At 56.3% G+C, this 17,836-nt stretch overlaps 1 protein-coding gene across 3 annotated transcripts in view; it reads left to right on the top strand.

Annotated features, from left to right (window-relative positions):
* The window catches only part of CACNA1C (calcium voltage-gated channel subunit alpha1 C), a 459,271-nt gene that overhangs the window by 405,203 nt on the left and 36,232 nt on the right, over positions 1-17,836 (top strand). For all 3 annotated transcript variants that reach the window (XM_055567708.1, XM_055567698.1, XM_055567691.1), the window contains exons 21-29: positions 264-323; positions 4,159-4,265; positions 5,160-5,247; positions 5,736-5,843; positions 6,773-6,825; positions 7,107-7,253; positions 8,021-8,222; positions 9,283-9,441; positions 9,906-10,016. In XM_055567708.1, coding sequence (XP_055423683.1) covers positions 264-323; positions 4,159-4,265; positions 5,160-5,247; positions 5,736-5,843; positions 6,773-6,825; positions 7,107-7,253; positions 8,021-8,222; positions 9,283-9,441; positions 9,906-10,016 — 1,035 coding nt within the window. The remainder of the gene's footprint in view (positions 1-263; positions 324-4,158; positions 4,266-5,159; positions 5,248-5,735; positions 5,844-6,772; positions 6,826-7,106; positions 7,254-8,020; positions 8,223-9,282; positions 9,442-9,905; positions 10,017-17,836) is intronic.

Raw genomic sequence — 17,836 nt, 5'->3', positions numbered from 1 at the left:
GAGACACATATCCCATGGTCTGATTTTGGTTTGTAAGTAAATTGAATTAATGAGAAAAGCACCCAACCGGACCCAGGACCCGCTGAGTCAGCTCTGGGAGCCCGCTCACAGATCTGGGGCCTTTGGGACCCTGGGCTGTGTCCGTGCCTCTGGTCTCCCTTGGAAAGACTGCATGATTTGGGGTGCGACTCCCTGCTGGCGACCCTGCTCCCATCCTGTTGCTCCATTCCCCCATCCCCACCCTGTTTCTCTTTGTTTTGCAGATTCTGTTTTATTTTGACATTGTTTTCACTACCATTTTCACCATTGAGATTGCCCTGAAGGTAACCCTGCCCTCTGCTCCTCTCCTGTCCTTCCCCACTGGCTCTGCTGCTCTGTCGCTAACGCACACACTGCTGCTGTCCGTCACTCGGAGCCACTAATCCGCTGTGCTTGTCTTTCAGATCCTAGGCAACGCAGACTATGTCTTCACTAGTATCTTTACCTTAGAAATTATCCTCAAGGTAATGCGCGCAGCAAGGCCTCTGCCTCCTCTCTGCACTGCCTCTCTCTCCTCTCTGGTTTCCTTCACTCTGGTTTTACTCTTAAGCCCGAAGCCGGAGGATCTGGGGCCCCTGACTTTGTTGTGCCCATGCACAGTTTGGGCACTGATGCTGGCTGATACCAGGCACTCCCCCACACTGCCTGCCCCCCACCACCTCTGCGAGCCACGCCTGATCCCCGCAGGAACCCTCCCCCTATCCTGCCCAGAGGGAACGCCTCACGAAGGACAGAGCCAGAAAATGGCAAAGCCCAGGGTGTCAAGAGGCCCTCTGCCTGTGCCCTCGGGATGCACTTTGTCAACACAGGCCAATGCCAATGTCCCAACCGAGGGCTCTGGACAGACCCCTGCACACACCTCTGACCCCTGGGTTACAGCCCCACCAAAGCTTGCCCCCTCGCCCCTGCCCAGGCCTGGAGGAGGCGGCTGTGTCCTCCAGGGTTCAGTGCGGGGCCGAGAGTCCACACACACTCCATCCTGTGACCCCAACACAGTAGCGCCTGCCTCCCAGCAGCCTCAGGACGACAGGGGTTTGCCCCAAGCTTTATTATTGTTTCTATTAATATACAATCAATGGGGCTGCCCAGGTGGCACTAATGGTAAAGAACCCACCTGCCATAATGCAAGAAACGTAAGAGACATGGGTTCAATCCCTGGATTGGGAAGATACCTGGAGAAGGGAATGGCTACCCACTCCAGGATTCTTGCTGGAGAATCCCATGGACAGAGGAGCCTGGCTACAATCCTTGGGGTCGCAAAGAGTCAGACACGACTGAAGCGACTTAGCACAGCACAATATATTACTTACATACACTCTGTTAGGAATTTCAAGCTCCCCGGGCCACCCGAGCCTTGGGGGCAAGTTCCAAGTCAGGGAAGTGTGTCCGCCCACTCTCTGTCTCAGAGCCTGGGGCTCACCCTGACTCCAGTCAGCAAGCGGCTCAGCTCAGTGTCTCCCACAGGGAAACCACCCCAGGCACCCTCCCCCAGGCTCCAGGCTTCTCCCACCCTGCACAGGAAGCCCCAGACCTTCCTTCCTGGGCTCCTTCAGGTGGGGACAGCCTGTCACGTCCAGCTTCAGCCTAAGTGGACACTTTCTCATGCCTTCTGTGTCCAGACCCTCTGGTTCCAGCTAACCAGGTGTGTTAACAAGAGGAAACCAAAAGTGTTCCTCGGGTTTTTCTCTCTGACCCCCAGGGGTGGGGAGGGGGACCAGGCTGCCCAGCTACATGGAGACCTTTCTTCCCTGGACTCCAGACCCAGGGAGGCGAACAAACACCAGGCTCTTCTCTCAGACCCTCCCCAGAGCGCCTCTTCCTCCAAGGTTGCCAGCTCCTGGGAGGTCCTCCGTCCCGCCCACCTGCTCCTTCTTCTGCCCACTTTTACGCTGACTGTGCTCTAGGTCGAGCCTGGCCCTAGACCACTGCCTGCACCTCCTCCCCCGGGGTCCCTCTGCCCCACCTGTAGGCTCGGCATCCTGCCTGGGAGAGGTGACTGTCATGCACGAGTGGTGTCCAGGGTCAGAGACAGTTGAAAGGCCTGGGCATGTTCAGCCTTCCAAGGAAAGGCTTGTGGGGCCAAGACAGTTGGACTGAATGATGCCGAGATCTGTCACTGAGAAGAGGGAGATGGGACCAGGACCCATGTGCAGAAATTACGAAAGATGTGTTTAATGAGCAGTATTACTGCCTGGAGAGGTGCTGGCTGGACGGAGGGGCATCCTGCTCTCCCAGCTCAGAGTTCAGTCCTTTTATCTCCCCAGCAAGGCTTTTCCTGGGCAAAGGTTAGGACTTCAGGAGCAGGATTGTGTGGCAGTAAGCAGATGGGGTAGAGGGGTCCCTGCACTGGACCCCACATCAAACTCTCAAGAAAATGCCCCATTTTTCCAGTGTCCACTTGCCCTTTCTCCTGTGGCCACTCTTCCTCTGGTCCTGCCTGGGCAGCCGCCCTGCACACACACACACACACACACACACACACACAAGCCAGCCTTCTGGGCTCAGAGCCTCTCAGTTAACATGAACCATGGAGCCACCCAGGTCTGCTCTCAGGGGCCCAGACCTACACCGAGAGACAAGGAAGCCCCCCACCCCAAGATTACAGGCCTTTGGGGCACATCTCCAGCTGAATTCCCCTGCAACCTTTTATATAATCTACCCACTTCTGGAAACTGTTGCAGGTCACAGGTGTCTGAGTCCCCTGTGACCCCCTCCTACAGGAGATCAGTGGGAAGAATTAGGTTGCAAGAGCTATTTTTGCCCATTTCCCCTGTGTTCGCTCTTGAATCACTCTGTGAACAAGCTGCCCTGGGTATGCTCTGATTCCAAAGAAATAAATTGGGCTTCCAGGCAACCGGGGAGCTGCTCCCAGGCTCTAAGCCGTCAGCTCCAGATTTTCCCCGCTGGCTGTCGTTCATGGTCATGGCCTTTCAGCTCTTCACCTGGAAATCCACTGGCCCCCTAGTTCATGTCAACGAGACTGGACAGGAGTTCCTAGAGCATGGACAGGGCTCTGAGCAGGGTAGGAGACAGCAAACCCACAACAGTCAGCACCCCCAAAGTGGTCCCTTCCTAGTCTTCAAGGGGCTTTTGCGTGGTTCTGTAGCTGCCTGACAACCACATGAGGGGGCTGCTGCTCTACAGAGGGGGACTCTGAGCATCCCCCATCACAGGACGAACCCAGACGAACCCTACAACGAACGCAGTCATAGCTCTCTGCTGAGTCCAGTCCTCTGTAGTGAAGCTCCCCTGCAGGGCTTGCCGTCCGCAGGATTGTGTCCAAAGAGCTTTACCTGTAACTCCCAAGAGCACTTACAACCCTCCAGGGAAGAGGTTGTCATCACCTCATTTCTCTGATGAGACAGGGAAGTTGAGTAACCTGCTCCAGGCACTCAAAGCGTAGTGGGTGGGATTTGAACTCAGGCAGCCAGGCTCCAGAGCTGTGCTCACACAGTGGTGCCCACAGCCCCCTCTGGACACACAGCTCCAGAACCGGATGGTGGAGTAGAGCTCGAATCCTGGGCGCAGACCAGCAGCACTTGTGAGGCCCGGGAAGGGATAGATGCTGGTCACCAGCATTCCTGGTAGAATTTCTTGTAGAATTTCTCACTGGGCCCTAGAGCTTGCACGAGCCTGAGGGGTTACCTGGGGCTAAACCAGGGAAGTTCTGGGAAGCCAAGGGGCTGGTCCTCGACTGGGCGAGCCCCCACCTCCCCCAGATGCCCAAGTCCTGGGGGCCCTGAGGTGGAGAGAGTTTAGAGAGGGCATGGGAACCCGAGAACACAGCTCAACCCAGGGAGCATCAGCAAGGGGCCTCACGGGGCTGCAGTCACAGAAACATGATGAGGGGCAGTGGGAAATGGGGGCGGGGCCCTTGAAAGGGCTGCAGATACAGGACTGAAGGTCGCAGGCAAGTCCTGGGCAGGAGCCTCTGGGCTTTGGATCACTGGCAGCAGACACTTTCCAGGCACAGCGTCTCCTCCTGTCCTGCCTGCCTCAGCCCTCCGTCACCTCTCGGTTCTTCGTCTAGGCCCTGCTGGGAGTGCTGTTGGGGGAAGGGTGGGGTGAAGGGTCTTCGGAGCCCGGGAGCTGCTCACACCCCAATCCCTGTGCCCCCAGATGACGGCCTACGGGGCCTTCCTGCACAAGGGCTCCTTCTGCCGCAACTACTTCAACATCCTGGACCTGCTGGTGGTCAGCGTGTCCCTCATCTCCTTCGGCATCCAGTGAGTGGGGCCCGAGGGCCTGAGAGAGGCGTGGGGCAAGGGAGAGGGCCAGAGAGGACCGCGAGGGAGGGGCCTGTCTGCGTCCACAGCAGCGTGAGTGCGCTGGGACCAGGGCGGGGCCTCCCTGGCGGCTCTGGGCCCAAGGAGGGTAGAGGCCTTCGGAAGGTAACTAGCAGGCGAGGGTGGGGGACACTTCAGAGCAACCCCCATCCCCCAGGGCAAGGCCCTGTGTGCCCCTGGAGGACAGCTGTGGCCTGTCCTCCCCTGGAGAGGGGGTCTGGCCCTGGCGCCCCAGGCATGCAGAGTCTGTGGTGTCAGAGCCGTTCCTCCAGGCCTGAATGTCCTCTGTACAAGGGGGTGTGGTGGGCAGCCACCGGGGACCAGGCTTGGAGGTGGGGACCAGGTTTGAAGATGAGCACCAGGTGCCTCCCCCGCCTGAAGCCCCGCCATTCGTACAGTATTTCTTCGAGTCCATGATATGAAAAGCCACCACGGGTTCAGATTACAACAGGTGCCACGCGGGACGGCGGGTGGTTCATGTGCATTTTCTCTTTTGATCCTTGCAACAAGCTCATGAGGTGATCAGTGCCCCATTTTACGGATAAAGAAACTGGGGCTCAGAACAGTTAGGAAGTGTATCCTCTGTGGCCGGGGTCTGGTGGAGCTCTGCCTCTCTACATCCCCTTGGCTGGGTAAACGGCCTTGAGCAGCACATTGTAATGCTAACGACACATGGTAAATTCTTTTCCCATGATTTGCTCACCAAGTCCCCGGCTCCCAGGATAGCTCCAGGTCCCTGCAGGTGGGAGACTTTCTCCAGGACTCCCATGCACTCCCCCTCTCTCCTGCGGGCCCAGAAGCAGGAGTGGTTCACCCTACCATCCACTCCCCCAGGTCCAGTGCCATCAATGTGGTGAAGATCCTGCGAGTCCTGAGGGTGCTCCGGCCACTGAGGGCCATCAACAGGGCCAAGGGGCTGAAGGTGAGCCGACCGGGCCTGAGTGGGGGCCCTCAGCCCAGCAAGCTTCAGCCAGGGGTCCATGTGAGGTGATAGGTGGGCAGGAGGCGGGGACAATGGCAGGGCCTCTGGGTTGGACCAGGACCCTCCTGCTGGCACCTCAGCCCACTTCATGTCCTGGTTCCAAGACGCATGGAGCCCCAGTAGAGGCCACTGTTCACAATCCCAACTTCTCAGCAAAGCTTTTGCAGAAGGAGACCACATTCAACCTCAGGCCCGTGCAGTGATGAGGCCCCTGAATCACTGCCCCAGAGTATGGGGTGTTAGCAGGGCTTTGGTCCATGGGTCACCCAGCGGGATATGGGCCCCCCAGGCTCCATCACCCTGTGAGCTGGGAGCACACTTTGCCCCTTTGAGTCTGATCCCCACCACCCCCGCCCCCTCAGAGAGGGCCGTGACATGGGGGAACTCAGCCAAGGCCAGGCACTGAGCCCCCTGCCTCCCCCCCACAGCACGTCGTGCAGTGCGTGTTCGTGGCCATCCGCACCATCGGGAACATTGTGATCGTCACCACGCTGCTCCAGTTCATGTTCGCCTGCATTGGGGTCCAGCTCTTCAAGGTGGGGTCTCAGCCAGATCTGCAGCCCCCTGTTCTTCCCACCTGTCAGCTCCCAGGGACACGGATAGGAGCAGTCACAGGGGACACGGTGGGGACAGTGCTGGGTCTCCCTGGGGAGGGACACAGCTGCCCCACTGCCCCTCCTGTCTTTCAGACCCAAGGAAGACTAACTAGTTCCCAGACCAGATCAGAGCTAGTTCCCAGATCTGAGGAGGACTAACTAGTTCCCAGGCTGGAGGAGGACTAACTAGCTTCCAGACCCAAAGGCTAACTAGTCCCCAAACCCAAGGAGAACTAGTTCCCAGATACAAGGGGAACTAACTAGTTCCCAGCCCAGAGCAGGACTAACTAGTTCCCAGCCCGGAGGAGGCCAGCGTGTCGGCGGTGCTGCTCCATCAGCACCTGGCCCTCCAAGCGTGGCTGCCCTCAGCCCTGCCTTCCCTTCTAGAGAAAGGCAGAGGGACTGTCATCCCTGACCCCTCTGTGTGGTCACCACCTAGACCTGCGGGGCTCCCTGTGACCAGCAGCATGAGTCCCCCACCCAGGCGGCTGCGGAGCCCTGGTTTGCCAGGTTCTTGCCCTGTGCCTGGCAGGCCCTCCCTTTTCTGCCCCAGTCCTTCTTTCTCTGCTCTTCTCCACCTGAAGCTCTGCCCCCACCATGCACACAGGCCCCGCTTTCCCCAAGTTTTCAACCTAAGTCCAGGCATCCTCCTCCCTCACCAGACCTGCCTCCCGAGCTCTGCTTCACCCCTGGGTTCCCTGTGATGGGGACCCCGCGGCACGGCGTATTTTCTGTCTGGGCTCTGCTCTCCTCACTCTTCTGTCCCAAGACTCCAGCACAGAGCTGGCTGCAGATATAATCACTAGACAGTTTTTGACCAACTCCTCGATTCAGGAACCTCTCCATCACTGTGCTCTTCCGCCTTCCAGGGAAAGCTCTACACCTGTTCGGACAGTTCCAAACAGACAGAGGCTGAATGCAAGTGAGTGCAGCGGGGACAGTCAAGCCGGCTGACTCTGGGTGGGTGAGGCTTGTCCTGAGAGGAGGGGTGCCCCGTTCTTCTTCCAACAGCAGTGGCAGCTGGATTTTACCCATGGGTTGTCTGGTCCAGTTGACATAGCACATGAGATCATCTACTCCTGAGCTCTGCTCAGAGGCCAGAACTGTGGGTTTAAGCTCAGCCATCCCATCCTGCCCCCAAGCCAGGAGTCACAGGTGGTGGGGAGATGGGAGACCCCAGAATGAACTGTCTCCCTTCCACAGGGGGAACTACATCACATACAAGGATGGGGAGGTGGACCACCCCATCATCCAGCCCCGCAGCTGGGAGAACAGCAAGTTCGACTTTGACAATGTCCTGGCAGCCATGATGGCCCTGTTCACCGTCTCCACCTTCGAGGGATGGCCAGAGTAAGTACGCAGACCCTGGCCAGTCTCATTGGTGTCCACACTCCTTTCAGAAACGATGTTTATCTCCATCCTCCCTAGGTGGTGAGGGTGTTTCTAGAACAAGCTGAAGGCCATGCGTGCTAAGTCACTTCAGTCGTGTCCAACTCTTTGAAACCCTATGGACCATAACCCACCAAGCTCCTCTGTCAATGGGATTCTCCCAGCAAGAGTACTGGTGTGGGTTGCCATTCTCTTCTCCAGGGGACCTTCCCAACCAAGGGATCGAACCCAAGTCTCTTACGTCTCCTGCATTGGCAGGCAGGTTCTTTACCGCTAGCAACACCTGGGAAGCCCAGACACAGGCTACCTGAGTGTGAACTAAACCACTGCTGATGATCTGAGCGAGCCTGGGCATTTATATTGAGTGCTTTTATCTAAACGGATATCTGTCCTCAGATGGATCTTATGTTCACTGCAACATCCTCCGAGTCTCTGCTGAGAAACAACAAAGCTGTATTAATATTTACCAATATCTCTTTTTTCAAATCAATGCCCATGACTTGCATTACATTTAGACACTTCTTGCCAGTTGCAAAACACCTTCATATTCATTATATCAACTGCCCTGCCAGGTAGGAAAATCCGGAACTATTGTTCACACTTTGCAGATAAGGAATCTGATGCTCAGAGAGGTTGAGTGATTTGCCCGACCAACACAGTAGTAAGAGACAGAGCTGGGGCTTGAACCACCTCCCTGGCCCTGCACGGGCCTGTCTCCCTGCCTCCAGGTTGCTGTACCGCTCCATCGACTCTCACACGGAGGACAAGGGTCCCATATACAACTACCGCGTGGAGATCTCCGTCTTCTTCATCATCTACATCATCATCATTGCCTTCTTCATGATGAACATCTTCGTGGGTTTCGTCATCGTCACCTTCCAGGAGCAGGGGGAGCAAGAATACAAGAACTGCGAGCTGGACAAGAACCAGGTAACCCCAACCCCCCAGAGGGCGAGAGGCCGGGCAGTCAGGATGCTGAAGCCTGTGGAAGCAACCCTTCTGCAGCGAACCTGATCTCTGCTTAGGAAAGGAACTCCCCCCAAACCCCTGTCAGGACCTCTGGACCCCCGGTCCACACCTTTGCTCTAGACTCACCATTCTGGCTGCTGTGTGGACTTTGCATGGTAAGGAAGCCAGGGGGGAAACCAGTTAGTGTAGAGGAGCGGTGCTTAGACCCTTATGTATTACCACGTTGATGACAGTAGAGACGGAGCAAATAGACTGGTCGGATTTAGAAGCTGGAAGTGGAGACTGGAGGAGAGAGGAGGGCTTGGGTGAGTCCCGTCCTGACCTGGGGTCCGGGCACAGCGCAGAGTTAACTGGAATCTAGTCAACCAAGGACCCCTTGGCCGCGAGCTATGGCTTCTGGTCTGTGGACACCGGTAGCTAAGACTACTGGCTCAGGATGGGAAAGGAGAATCGCGGAGAGATGGGCCTCCAGAAGAGTCTATAGCTGGAAATATCTGAGAAGACGGACTGTCATTCAGTCAGCAAGCGTTTACCAACCATCCCCGAGACAGAAGCAAGGAGACAGGGCCCCCTCAACTACATCCTGATGGGGACCAACCAAAGAGGGTTCTCCCTCCCTAGAGGAATGATAGAACCTCAAAAAATGTCCAAGTAACAGCTGGTTCAACCTGTGAAACCCCTCCCGTCTATCCCCAGTGGCAGCATGTGGAGTACCCCCTCATCTGGGTTACTAACCCTCCCGTCTACCCTAGCGGCAGTGCGTGGAATAACACCCGCCCCCCCATCATCCGGGTTACTAACCCCTCCCGTCTACCCTAGCGGCAGTGTGTGGAATAACACCCGCCCCCCCATCATCCGGGTTACTAACCCCTCCCGTCTACCCTAGCGGCAGTGTGTGGAATAACACCCGCCCGCCCCATCATCCGGGTTACTAACCCCTCCCGTCTACCCTAGCGGCAGTGTGTGGAATAACACCCGCCCGCCCATCATCCGGGTTACTAACCCCTCCCGTCTACCCTAGCGGCAGTGTGTGGAGTATGCACTCAAGGCCCGGCCCCTGCGGAGGTACATCCCGAAAAACCAGCACCAGTACAAAGTGTGGTACGTGGTCAACTCCACCTACTTCGAGTACCTGATGTTCGTTCTCATTCTGCTCAACACCATCTGCCTGGCCATGCAGGTCAGTCCCGCGGGCCGGCCGGGGTGCCTGGGTCGGGGCAGGGTCGGGGGCGGAACGGGGCTGGGAGGTGTTGCCATTTCGCTGGCCGAGTGGGGCAGGAGGGGCACCTTCCCGAGGGGTCAGAATGCCAGAACCCTGGGCTGTGAGATAGAGGGCGGTGGAGCACAGGTGACCTTGCAGTGGCGTTGATCGTCCGTGATGCCAGCTGTGTGGAGCCCACCTGAGGCCAGGCGGCCACGCAGAGCTGACCCCGATGAGAGCAGGGCCCAGGCTGTGCTCGCCTGCGTTGGCGGGAACGACAGAGAGGGGAAGTGGACCCTCAGGGCCTCTTGAGCCCACCTGGCTCCCGCAGGTGTGGCCAGCCCCCGGGCTGCGTTCAGGAAGGTCTCTATTGAGGGCGTGGCTGGGAGCAGGGAGCTCCCGCCTTAGTTCACAGCCCCTCCGCCCCCACCCCCTACCCCCAGCACTACGGTCAGAGCTGTCTGTTCAAAATCGCCATGAACATCCTCAACATGCTCTTCACCGGCCTCTTCACAGTGGAGATGGTCCTGAAGCTCATCGCCTTCAAGCCCAAGGTAGGCCTTCTGGGACGGGCCCTCGGTCCACAGCGTCGGGGGCGGGCTTGGGTCGATGAGGGCAGAGTCTCGGCCAGGGACCGGATCCTCCTGGTGATGACCGCTGCAGCCCAGGAGCCTTCAGGGCTCGCGCCAGGCCGACTCCTTGAAGCAGACTCTCAGTCCCTGGACCTGCCAGCCTCCTTCCGGGGGAGGTGGAGTCGCCCTCGCCCCCGCACATCGTCTAGAAGAGACTGGAAACCAAACCTCACCAGGCCCAGCCCCGCCAGACCCAAACAGGGTCTGTTCTCACGCGGGCACTGCACAGACGAAGAGCCTTGCTGCCGGGGCTCAGGCAGGGCCGGGTTTGCTCAGGACTGGGCGTTAGTGCATCCGGGGGGCGCCTCTGGTTCCCCGCCTCAGCGCTGCCTCACTGCCCATACCTTCCAGCACAGGACAGACCTACAAATGTCTGTGTGTAGCTAGATATAAGCAGCTTTTAGAAAAAAAAACATTGGGAGAGATTAGAGCTGAGTGAGGCAGGACAGGGCGGGTTGGCTCCTGCCTCTTGGATCATCTGTGCCCTTTGTCACTGACCGGATGCCCCCCCAACACACACACACACGGCCTCGAGGACGGAGGGTGACTGGGTTTGAGCAGCTCCCATCTCTCTCCCTATAGACAGCTCAGCGTCACCGTGTCCACTGCCTGGGCTTCACAGCTGCCCTAGATGGGGTGTCCTGGGGGCTCAGGGGCTTTCAGCTGCTACACAACTTTGGGGGGGTCAGTGAGAAGGGATCTAAGAGGGTAATGTAGGGCAGGTTTCCGAACCTTCTTGTCCCCACTTCTACTGGTTTTTCTAGATGCAACACAGGTCAACCCCGGCGTTGGGGGGGGGGGGCGGCGCGGAGGGGCCAAACTGCACGTTCTTGGTCCTGTATTTCACTTCCATTCAGATGCTCACCTGCTCCAGAAGGAGCGGGGCCAGGAGGGATGCCCCAAGGCTGTAGGTCGGATCCCTGTTTAGTGACAGGATCCTCCTTGTCTTCTCTGAATTAATGTTCCACCAACATTTGTCAGTAACCTGCGGTACTACACACACCTCATTGCATGGAATCCTCAAGACACCTCTCTGAGATACGTATTAGCTCCTTGTCTTAGAGAAGAGGGGAGTGGAACTCAGAGCAATTAAGTGTTGTATTAATTACACCATTATTAAGTGGCAGGACTGGGAATAGAATCCAGCATGTCTGACTTTGTAGTTGATGTAATTCCCTCCACACCAAGCCATTAGCAAACATCTTCCTGCGCCATGTGTTCTGCTGGGGACTTTGCAGAAGGAGGGAAACCCTTGAGGGGCTTCAAAGACAAGACAGCCCGTGTTCCCACCGCACCAAGCCTCCCTCACCAGAGGGACCTGGGAGTGTGGAGCCCAGGCTGAATGCAGAGAATGAAACCCTAATAAATGTCATTTGGTAATAATCATGGTGCTTCCCCACCTCCTCCAGGGCAGCAAATAGGCTCTTTTCACTTTCCCTTCCAAGCCCAGTCCCATTTAGGGGCAGAGAAGACCACGGAATGTCCCTGGCCATCTTCTGTGGGGCCCTGTTCCAAGCCATATGGCCAGGGGGCCGGCAGGCTCAGAGTCCACAGCAGCACACCCCAGGGAGGCTGGTGGGCCGGGCCGTCGCTGAGCTGAGCCTCCAACTCAGATGACAGCTTCCAGGAGGGAACTGGCATGGTTTTCTCCAGTCTCATGAGATGTGCGGGTTAAATAGTTCAAAGGCTTGAGTCACTCTGCGTTGAGTCAGACGTGTTTCTGACGATGTCAGGTGCTGCTGCACAGCCCTGTGGGGTCTTCCTGAGTCGGGCTGCAGAGCTCAGGGGATGCACGAGACAGACCTGCCCTAAGGAGCAAGTGGCAGTGACATTGCATGGGCCTAAGCCTGGAAAACACTGTCCCTGAATCCTGCAGACCCAGGAACAAGCCAGTTACCTGGGAAGTAGCCAGTTAGGGTGCTCAGAACCATAACGCGCCCCATCTCCTGTACGTCTTGCTTTCTGTCGTGAGAAAATGGGGTAAAATCAGAGCGACGTTTCCAAAGAAGTGAGACAACCACCCTGGGGATCTGCATTTCACACACAGAAGGGTCTGTCTGTGCTTAGAGAAAGGGAAAAAGTCAAAGCGTTAGTCACTCAGTTGTGTCCGACTCTTTGCAACCCCATGGCCTGTAGCCTGCCAGGTTCCTCCATCCATAGGATTTCCCAGGCAGGAATACTAGAGTGGGTTGCCATTTCCTTCTCCAGGGGGTTTTCCTAACCCAGGGTTCGAATCTGCGTCTCCTGCATTGGCAAGCAGTTTCTTTACCACTGCCCCACCTGAGAATCCCTCATTAAGGAACAGATTCCAGAAGCATCGCCAACATTTCCAGGCAGAAAACCAAGCCAGAAAGTGTCTGCAGCTCTGGTGGAAATACTGAGCTGGCTCCACCCGACAACCAGGGCTCCTAACGTGGCTGCGTGTCTGTGTTGCGTGCCTGCACCCGTGAGCGTCAGCTGAGGAGGGGCGGTCAGAAAACAGGGATGCGGGGGTGGACGTCAGACCTGACAGTGGGTGTCTGAGGCTGGCCTGCTGGGCTTCCTTCTCTGTCGCTTGGTCTCTGTGGTTGGTTGGTCAGTGGATCAGTTTGTAGTCTGGCCTTGTTCTTTCTGTGTCCTCATGGTAACTGATGTTTCTGGTCTTCATTTCCATCTGTTCTGCTTACCACTTTGAGAAATTAAGTCAGTTCAAGTAGATCTCTTTCCTGTCTGTCTGAAGAGTAGGACAGGTGACAGGCGTGTCCTGAACACCTAGTGGCCAGGGGATTTCTCCCTCGAGCAGGAGAACTGCCCTGGACATTCCCAGTCGTCCCTGGGCCCTTTGAGACTGTGCAGGACTGAACTGGTCAGCATGAAAAGGCTTTGGTTAGAAGGATCTGAAGTTCATTGAGTAGCTGGAGTGTCCTCTTATGAATGGAAATTTATCAGCAAAGACAGAAAAGAACTTTTAAGATACTCTTGATGATAAGCACTGAAAAATATCCAATAGCTAGGAATGTGTGTGTGCCAAGTCGCTTCAGTTGTGTCTGAGTCTTTGTGACCCCACAGACGGTAACCCGCCAGGCTCCTCTGTCTGAAATTTTCCAAGCTGGAATACTAAAGTGGGTTGCCATACTCTCCTCCAGGGGTCTTCCCAGTCCAGGGATCAAACCTGAGTCTCTTGCAACTCCTGCATTGGCAGGTGGATTCTTTACCACTAGCACCACCTGGAAAGCTCCAGATTCAGGCAGGTCCCCTCAAACCTTCATCCTGGGTGGTTCTGCAGTGGAGACCTGCTGTGGACTCAGGTGCCAACAGGGCAGGGGAAGACTCTCCCAAGACTCCAAAGGAACCCAGCTGGTTCCCATCCCGTCCCATCCCACCAAGGGAGCTGTGGGTGCTTGTGCTCTGCCCACACCTAGCTCACCTCCAGGTGCCCAGAGCACTCATCACATGTCGGTGAGATGAGTGAGTGAAGGCCTTTGAAACTTTGCTGGGGAGGAAAAGCTTAACTCCAAAGAAAAACCAGAGCAGATGTCCAAAGTGTGCATTCCTGGAATAACTTGAAGGGTCACCACCACCCACCTTGGGTCCCCCCTGCCTCCTGCTGCTCCACCTCCATCTCATGCTATTTGAGCTGGGAGGTGCCAGCCTCTTGAAGGGCAGGTCACAGGGTAGAGCTGGCGGGGAGGTGGGAGGCAGGAGGGGGAGCAGCTGTGTGCCAGCCAGGCCGCCCCACTCCAGCAGTCCCCGATCACCGTGATGTCTGAGGACATTGTGACGTTGCGTACAGTTGACAGTATCTCTGCGAGGCAGCGGTTCCCAGTGTGACATTCCACTGCCGGCTGCGCCCACCCCCCGTCTCCCAGACCCACGACCTGGAGCCCAGGAAAGACCAGAACTTCTGGGACCAGGGGCACCGCCTCCCAGGCTCAGTCCAGCTAGGCTCTGACTCGGCTGGACCTCCTTCCCTGGTCAAGCACACACTGTCTCCCCCTGCATTTTATTTTTATTTTATTTTTAAACTTAACATAATTGTATTAGCTTTGCCAAATATCAAAATGAATCCGCCACAGGTATACATGTGTTCCCCATCCTGAACCCTCCACCCTCCTCCCTCCCCATACCATCCCTCTGGGTCGTCCCAGTGCACCAGCCCCAAGCATCCAGTATCGTGCATCGAACCTGGACTGGCAACTCGTTTCATACATGATATTTTACATGTTTCATTGCCATTCTCCCAAAACTTCCCACCCTCTCCCTCTCTCACAGAGTCCATAAGACTGTTCTATACATCAGTGTCTCTTTTGCTGTCTTGTACACAGGGTTATTGTTACCATCTTTCTAAATTCCATATATATGCGTTAGTATACTGTATTGGTGTTTTTCTTTCTGGCTTACTTCACTCTGTATAATAGGCTCCAGTTTCATCCACCTCATTAGAACTGATTCAAATGTATTCTTTTTAATGGCTGAGTAATACTCCATTGTGTATATGTACCATAGCTTTCTTATCCATTCATCTGCTGATGGACATCTAGGTTGCTTCCATGTCCTGGCTATTATAAACAGTGCTGCGATGAACGTTGGGGTACACGTGTCTCTTTCCCTTATGGTTTCCTCAGTGTGTATGCCCAGCAGTGGGATTGCTGGATCATAAGGCAGTTCTATTTCCAGTTTTTTAAGGAATCTCCACACTGTTCTCCATAGTGGCTGTACTAGTTTGCATTCCCACCAACAGTGTAAGAGGGTTCCCTTTTCTCCACACCCTCTCCAGCATTTATTACTTGTGGACTTTTGGATCGCAGCCATTCTGACTGGTGTGAAATGGTACCTCACAGTGGTTTTGATTTGCATTTCTCTGATAATGAGTGATGTTGAGCATCTTTTCATGTGTTTGTTAGCCATCTGTATGTCTTCTTTGGAGAAATGTATATTTAGTTCTTTGGCCCATTTTTTGATTGGGTCATTTATTTTTCTGGAGTTGAGCTGTAGGAGTTGCTTGTATATTTTTGAGATTAGTTGTTTGTCAGTTGCTTCATTTGCTATTATTTTCTCCCATTCTGAAGGCTGTCTTTTCACCTTGCTAAGATCCTGCCTCCTCAGTCCTCACTAGGATTCAAGATGAGATCCCCTGAAGGTGCTTGGGGTTCTATAGCCCACCTTCCCTCTCCTCCTACCACAGTCCTGGGCTCTGCCTTCCCCACTGCCCAGCCCCACCCCCAAAACTGACCCTGTGCATCAGACCTCCCTGGGAGGGGCAGACTAACTCCAGCAACCCTGACAGTCACTGGACGCGCTGGGCTTCCTGCAGGTGCAGGGCTCACCTGTGTCCCACGTCACCCCCACTATCACCAGAAGGTCGTCATAGGTGCGGAGACCTCGGTGCAGAGAGGTGCGGTCATCTGCTCAGGGTCACCCAGCCAGGAAGTGGCAGAGGGAGGACTCGAACCCAGACACCCTGCCTCCAGGGCTCACACACTACACCGCCTCCTTCAGCTTGGAACAGCTCCAGGCATGGAGTGAATCGGGACACAGATGATCCGAGAGAGAAGTCCGAATTCTCATGCAGGTGCAGTGCATCATGGGATGCTGGGGCGGCAGTCTCTCCTTCCCAGAAACAATGGGCTGAAGCCAGGGCTGGTTTGGTCCATAAGCCAGTGAGCAGAGGGTTGGCACACTCAGGAGAAGGGATAGTTCCTAGCAGATGCTGGCCCGTCAACCCCAGGGACACAGCCAAGGCCTCCCAAGGCTGGGGGTCCACTCACCCTGCAGGCTTAGAGAAGGCTTCCAGCCCAAAGCGCTATCCCCACGATGACCAGCCCTGCCTGGCTCTGAGGAGCTGGACCTTGAGAGGTTTGGTTCACCAGGTCAGGGAGAGCCCGGCAACCCTTTTCCTGATCCTGACTTCCACCAAGGAGAGAACGGGTGTGTGACCTGGCTCCAGTCAGCCAGACTTCCTGAAAGTCTGTGGTATTTTCCCAGTCTGCTTCCTCCATCACCCCACAAACCTGTGTCACCCGAGATTTCCAGCAAACAGGTCCCATCCACCTGGGGATTGGCAGGTGTGTCCTGGCAACTACTGACCTCCTGGAGGATGTCAGCTGTTTCTGGGGTGGGTGTGGAACGGGGTGGAGGAGGGGCTGACAGCTGAATCAAACCGTGTCCATGGTCCAGCTTGGAAGATTGATAGGGGGTGGATGGATTGGGGGGAGCTGGCATCTTAAAGGGACCCTGCCACCCCCCTACTCAGGCCGTATGTAAACCTCCTCTGGGCGGGAACTGGTGGGCTCTGTGGCCAGTGGAGGTCCTGGACCCACAGGTCAGATAGGTCAACCGAAGGCCCCAGCAGCACAGCCTGCAGAGGGCGAGGGCAGGGCGTGAGCAGAGGGAGCCTCCAAGGAGGGCGGGAGTGGGGGGCGGCCTGGTCACTTTGCGACCAGAGAGCAGGGGTGACAGGCGATGCTGTCGTGGGGGCGGGTTGCAGGGTCCCAGGGCTTGGCTCCTGCCCCGTGCTCGCCCTCTGTTAACCTCCTGTCCACCGCTTCTGCCTGCCTTCCTCCCTTGTCTCTCCCCTCAGCCGCACTGCGGACCCAGGTGACCCACCCGTCTGTTCCAGGTCCCTCTGGTGAACCGGAGACTCCAGCCTTCCCTGCGAGCGAGACGCCCGCCACCCTCTCTCCTCCTCCCCTTGGCCCCAATAACGCTCTGTCGCCGGGTTTTCTAGGCTGGATGCGGGACGTCCTGGACTCTTCTCTGGTTCCTGCTTCCATCCTCTCTCTGCCTGAACCCCCTACTCCTTCCTTCTGAAACCATTCTCCCCCCTGGAGGTAGCTCCCCAGCGTTTTCCAAAAGTGATGTTGAACACATGCACATTTGTCATTCGTTTGGGGTCCTCACTCTGTGCCCTCAAAACCAGCACTCCCCATGTGCCTGAAATGCCATGTGAGCACCCAGGAGGGGTTGGTTCTTTCCTGCCCACAGCTCAAATGGGAGAGCAAGTCTCTTTCTGCCCCAGGGGCCCTGTGATATTCAGAGAAACACTTGAGGAGGCTGACAAGATGGCCAGGGTTCCAAGTGACCCTCACTTCCCCCATGCCCTAGGCCAACCTCTGCTCCCTGCCGGTTGTCCAGAGGCTTTGTGGTGGTATTTCTGCTTACATGGGCAGAAATGCTTAGGAACTGAGAAGGCCCTGTCCCTGTGACCTGACCTCCGCACTACGAGTAATGGCCTGGACAGCATGTCTTGTGATCCAGCTGAAAGGGGGCACAGCTGGGAAGTGAGGGGTCAGGAAGCAGGATGGAGCCGGGAGAAATGGGCGAACAGAGAGCCTGACTCCTAAGAGTCAGGAACACAAAGGGAGAGTTGGCCACCCCCAGGAGGGCTGGGGACAGGGGCCTGGGAGACGCTTAGAGGCGGGGGCTTCCCTGGAAGGACCAAAGGGGCAGATGTCCTCTCTTAAAGTAGACACATTCCCCTGGTGCTGACCCTCCCCACTCCACCCCCCGGGAGAGCGACTGCCCAGCTCCCGGGATCCTGAACCGCAAGTGTGCATCCGCGTGTCCCAGAGCATCACTCTTGACCCCTCCACTCTGAGAGGACCTGTCCTGTCTTTGCAGAGAGTCTGCCTACCCAGGACTCCTCATGGAAATGGAGACAGTCAGTCATCCACATGCTTCCAGAAATGTTTCAAAAACATGCATCTGTTCCCTTCCCCAAATACAGTGTAAAACAGGCAAAATCCACATGTGCAGGACAAGGG

The sequence above is a fragment of the Bubalus kerabau genome, chromosome 1, assembly GCF_029407905.1.
Source record: "Bubalus kerabau isolate K-KA32 ecotype Philippines breed swamp buffalo chromosome 1, PCC_UOA_SB_1v2, whole genome shotgun sequence".
NCBI lineage: Eukaryota > Metazoa > Chordata > Mammalia > Artiodactyla > Bovidae > Bubalus > Bubalus kerabau.
Note: the sequence above shows the minus strand (reverse complement) of the source record. Positions and strands in the feature narration are given on the sequence as shown.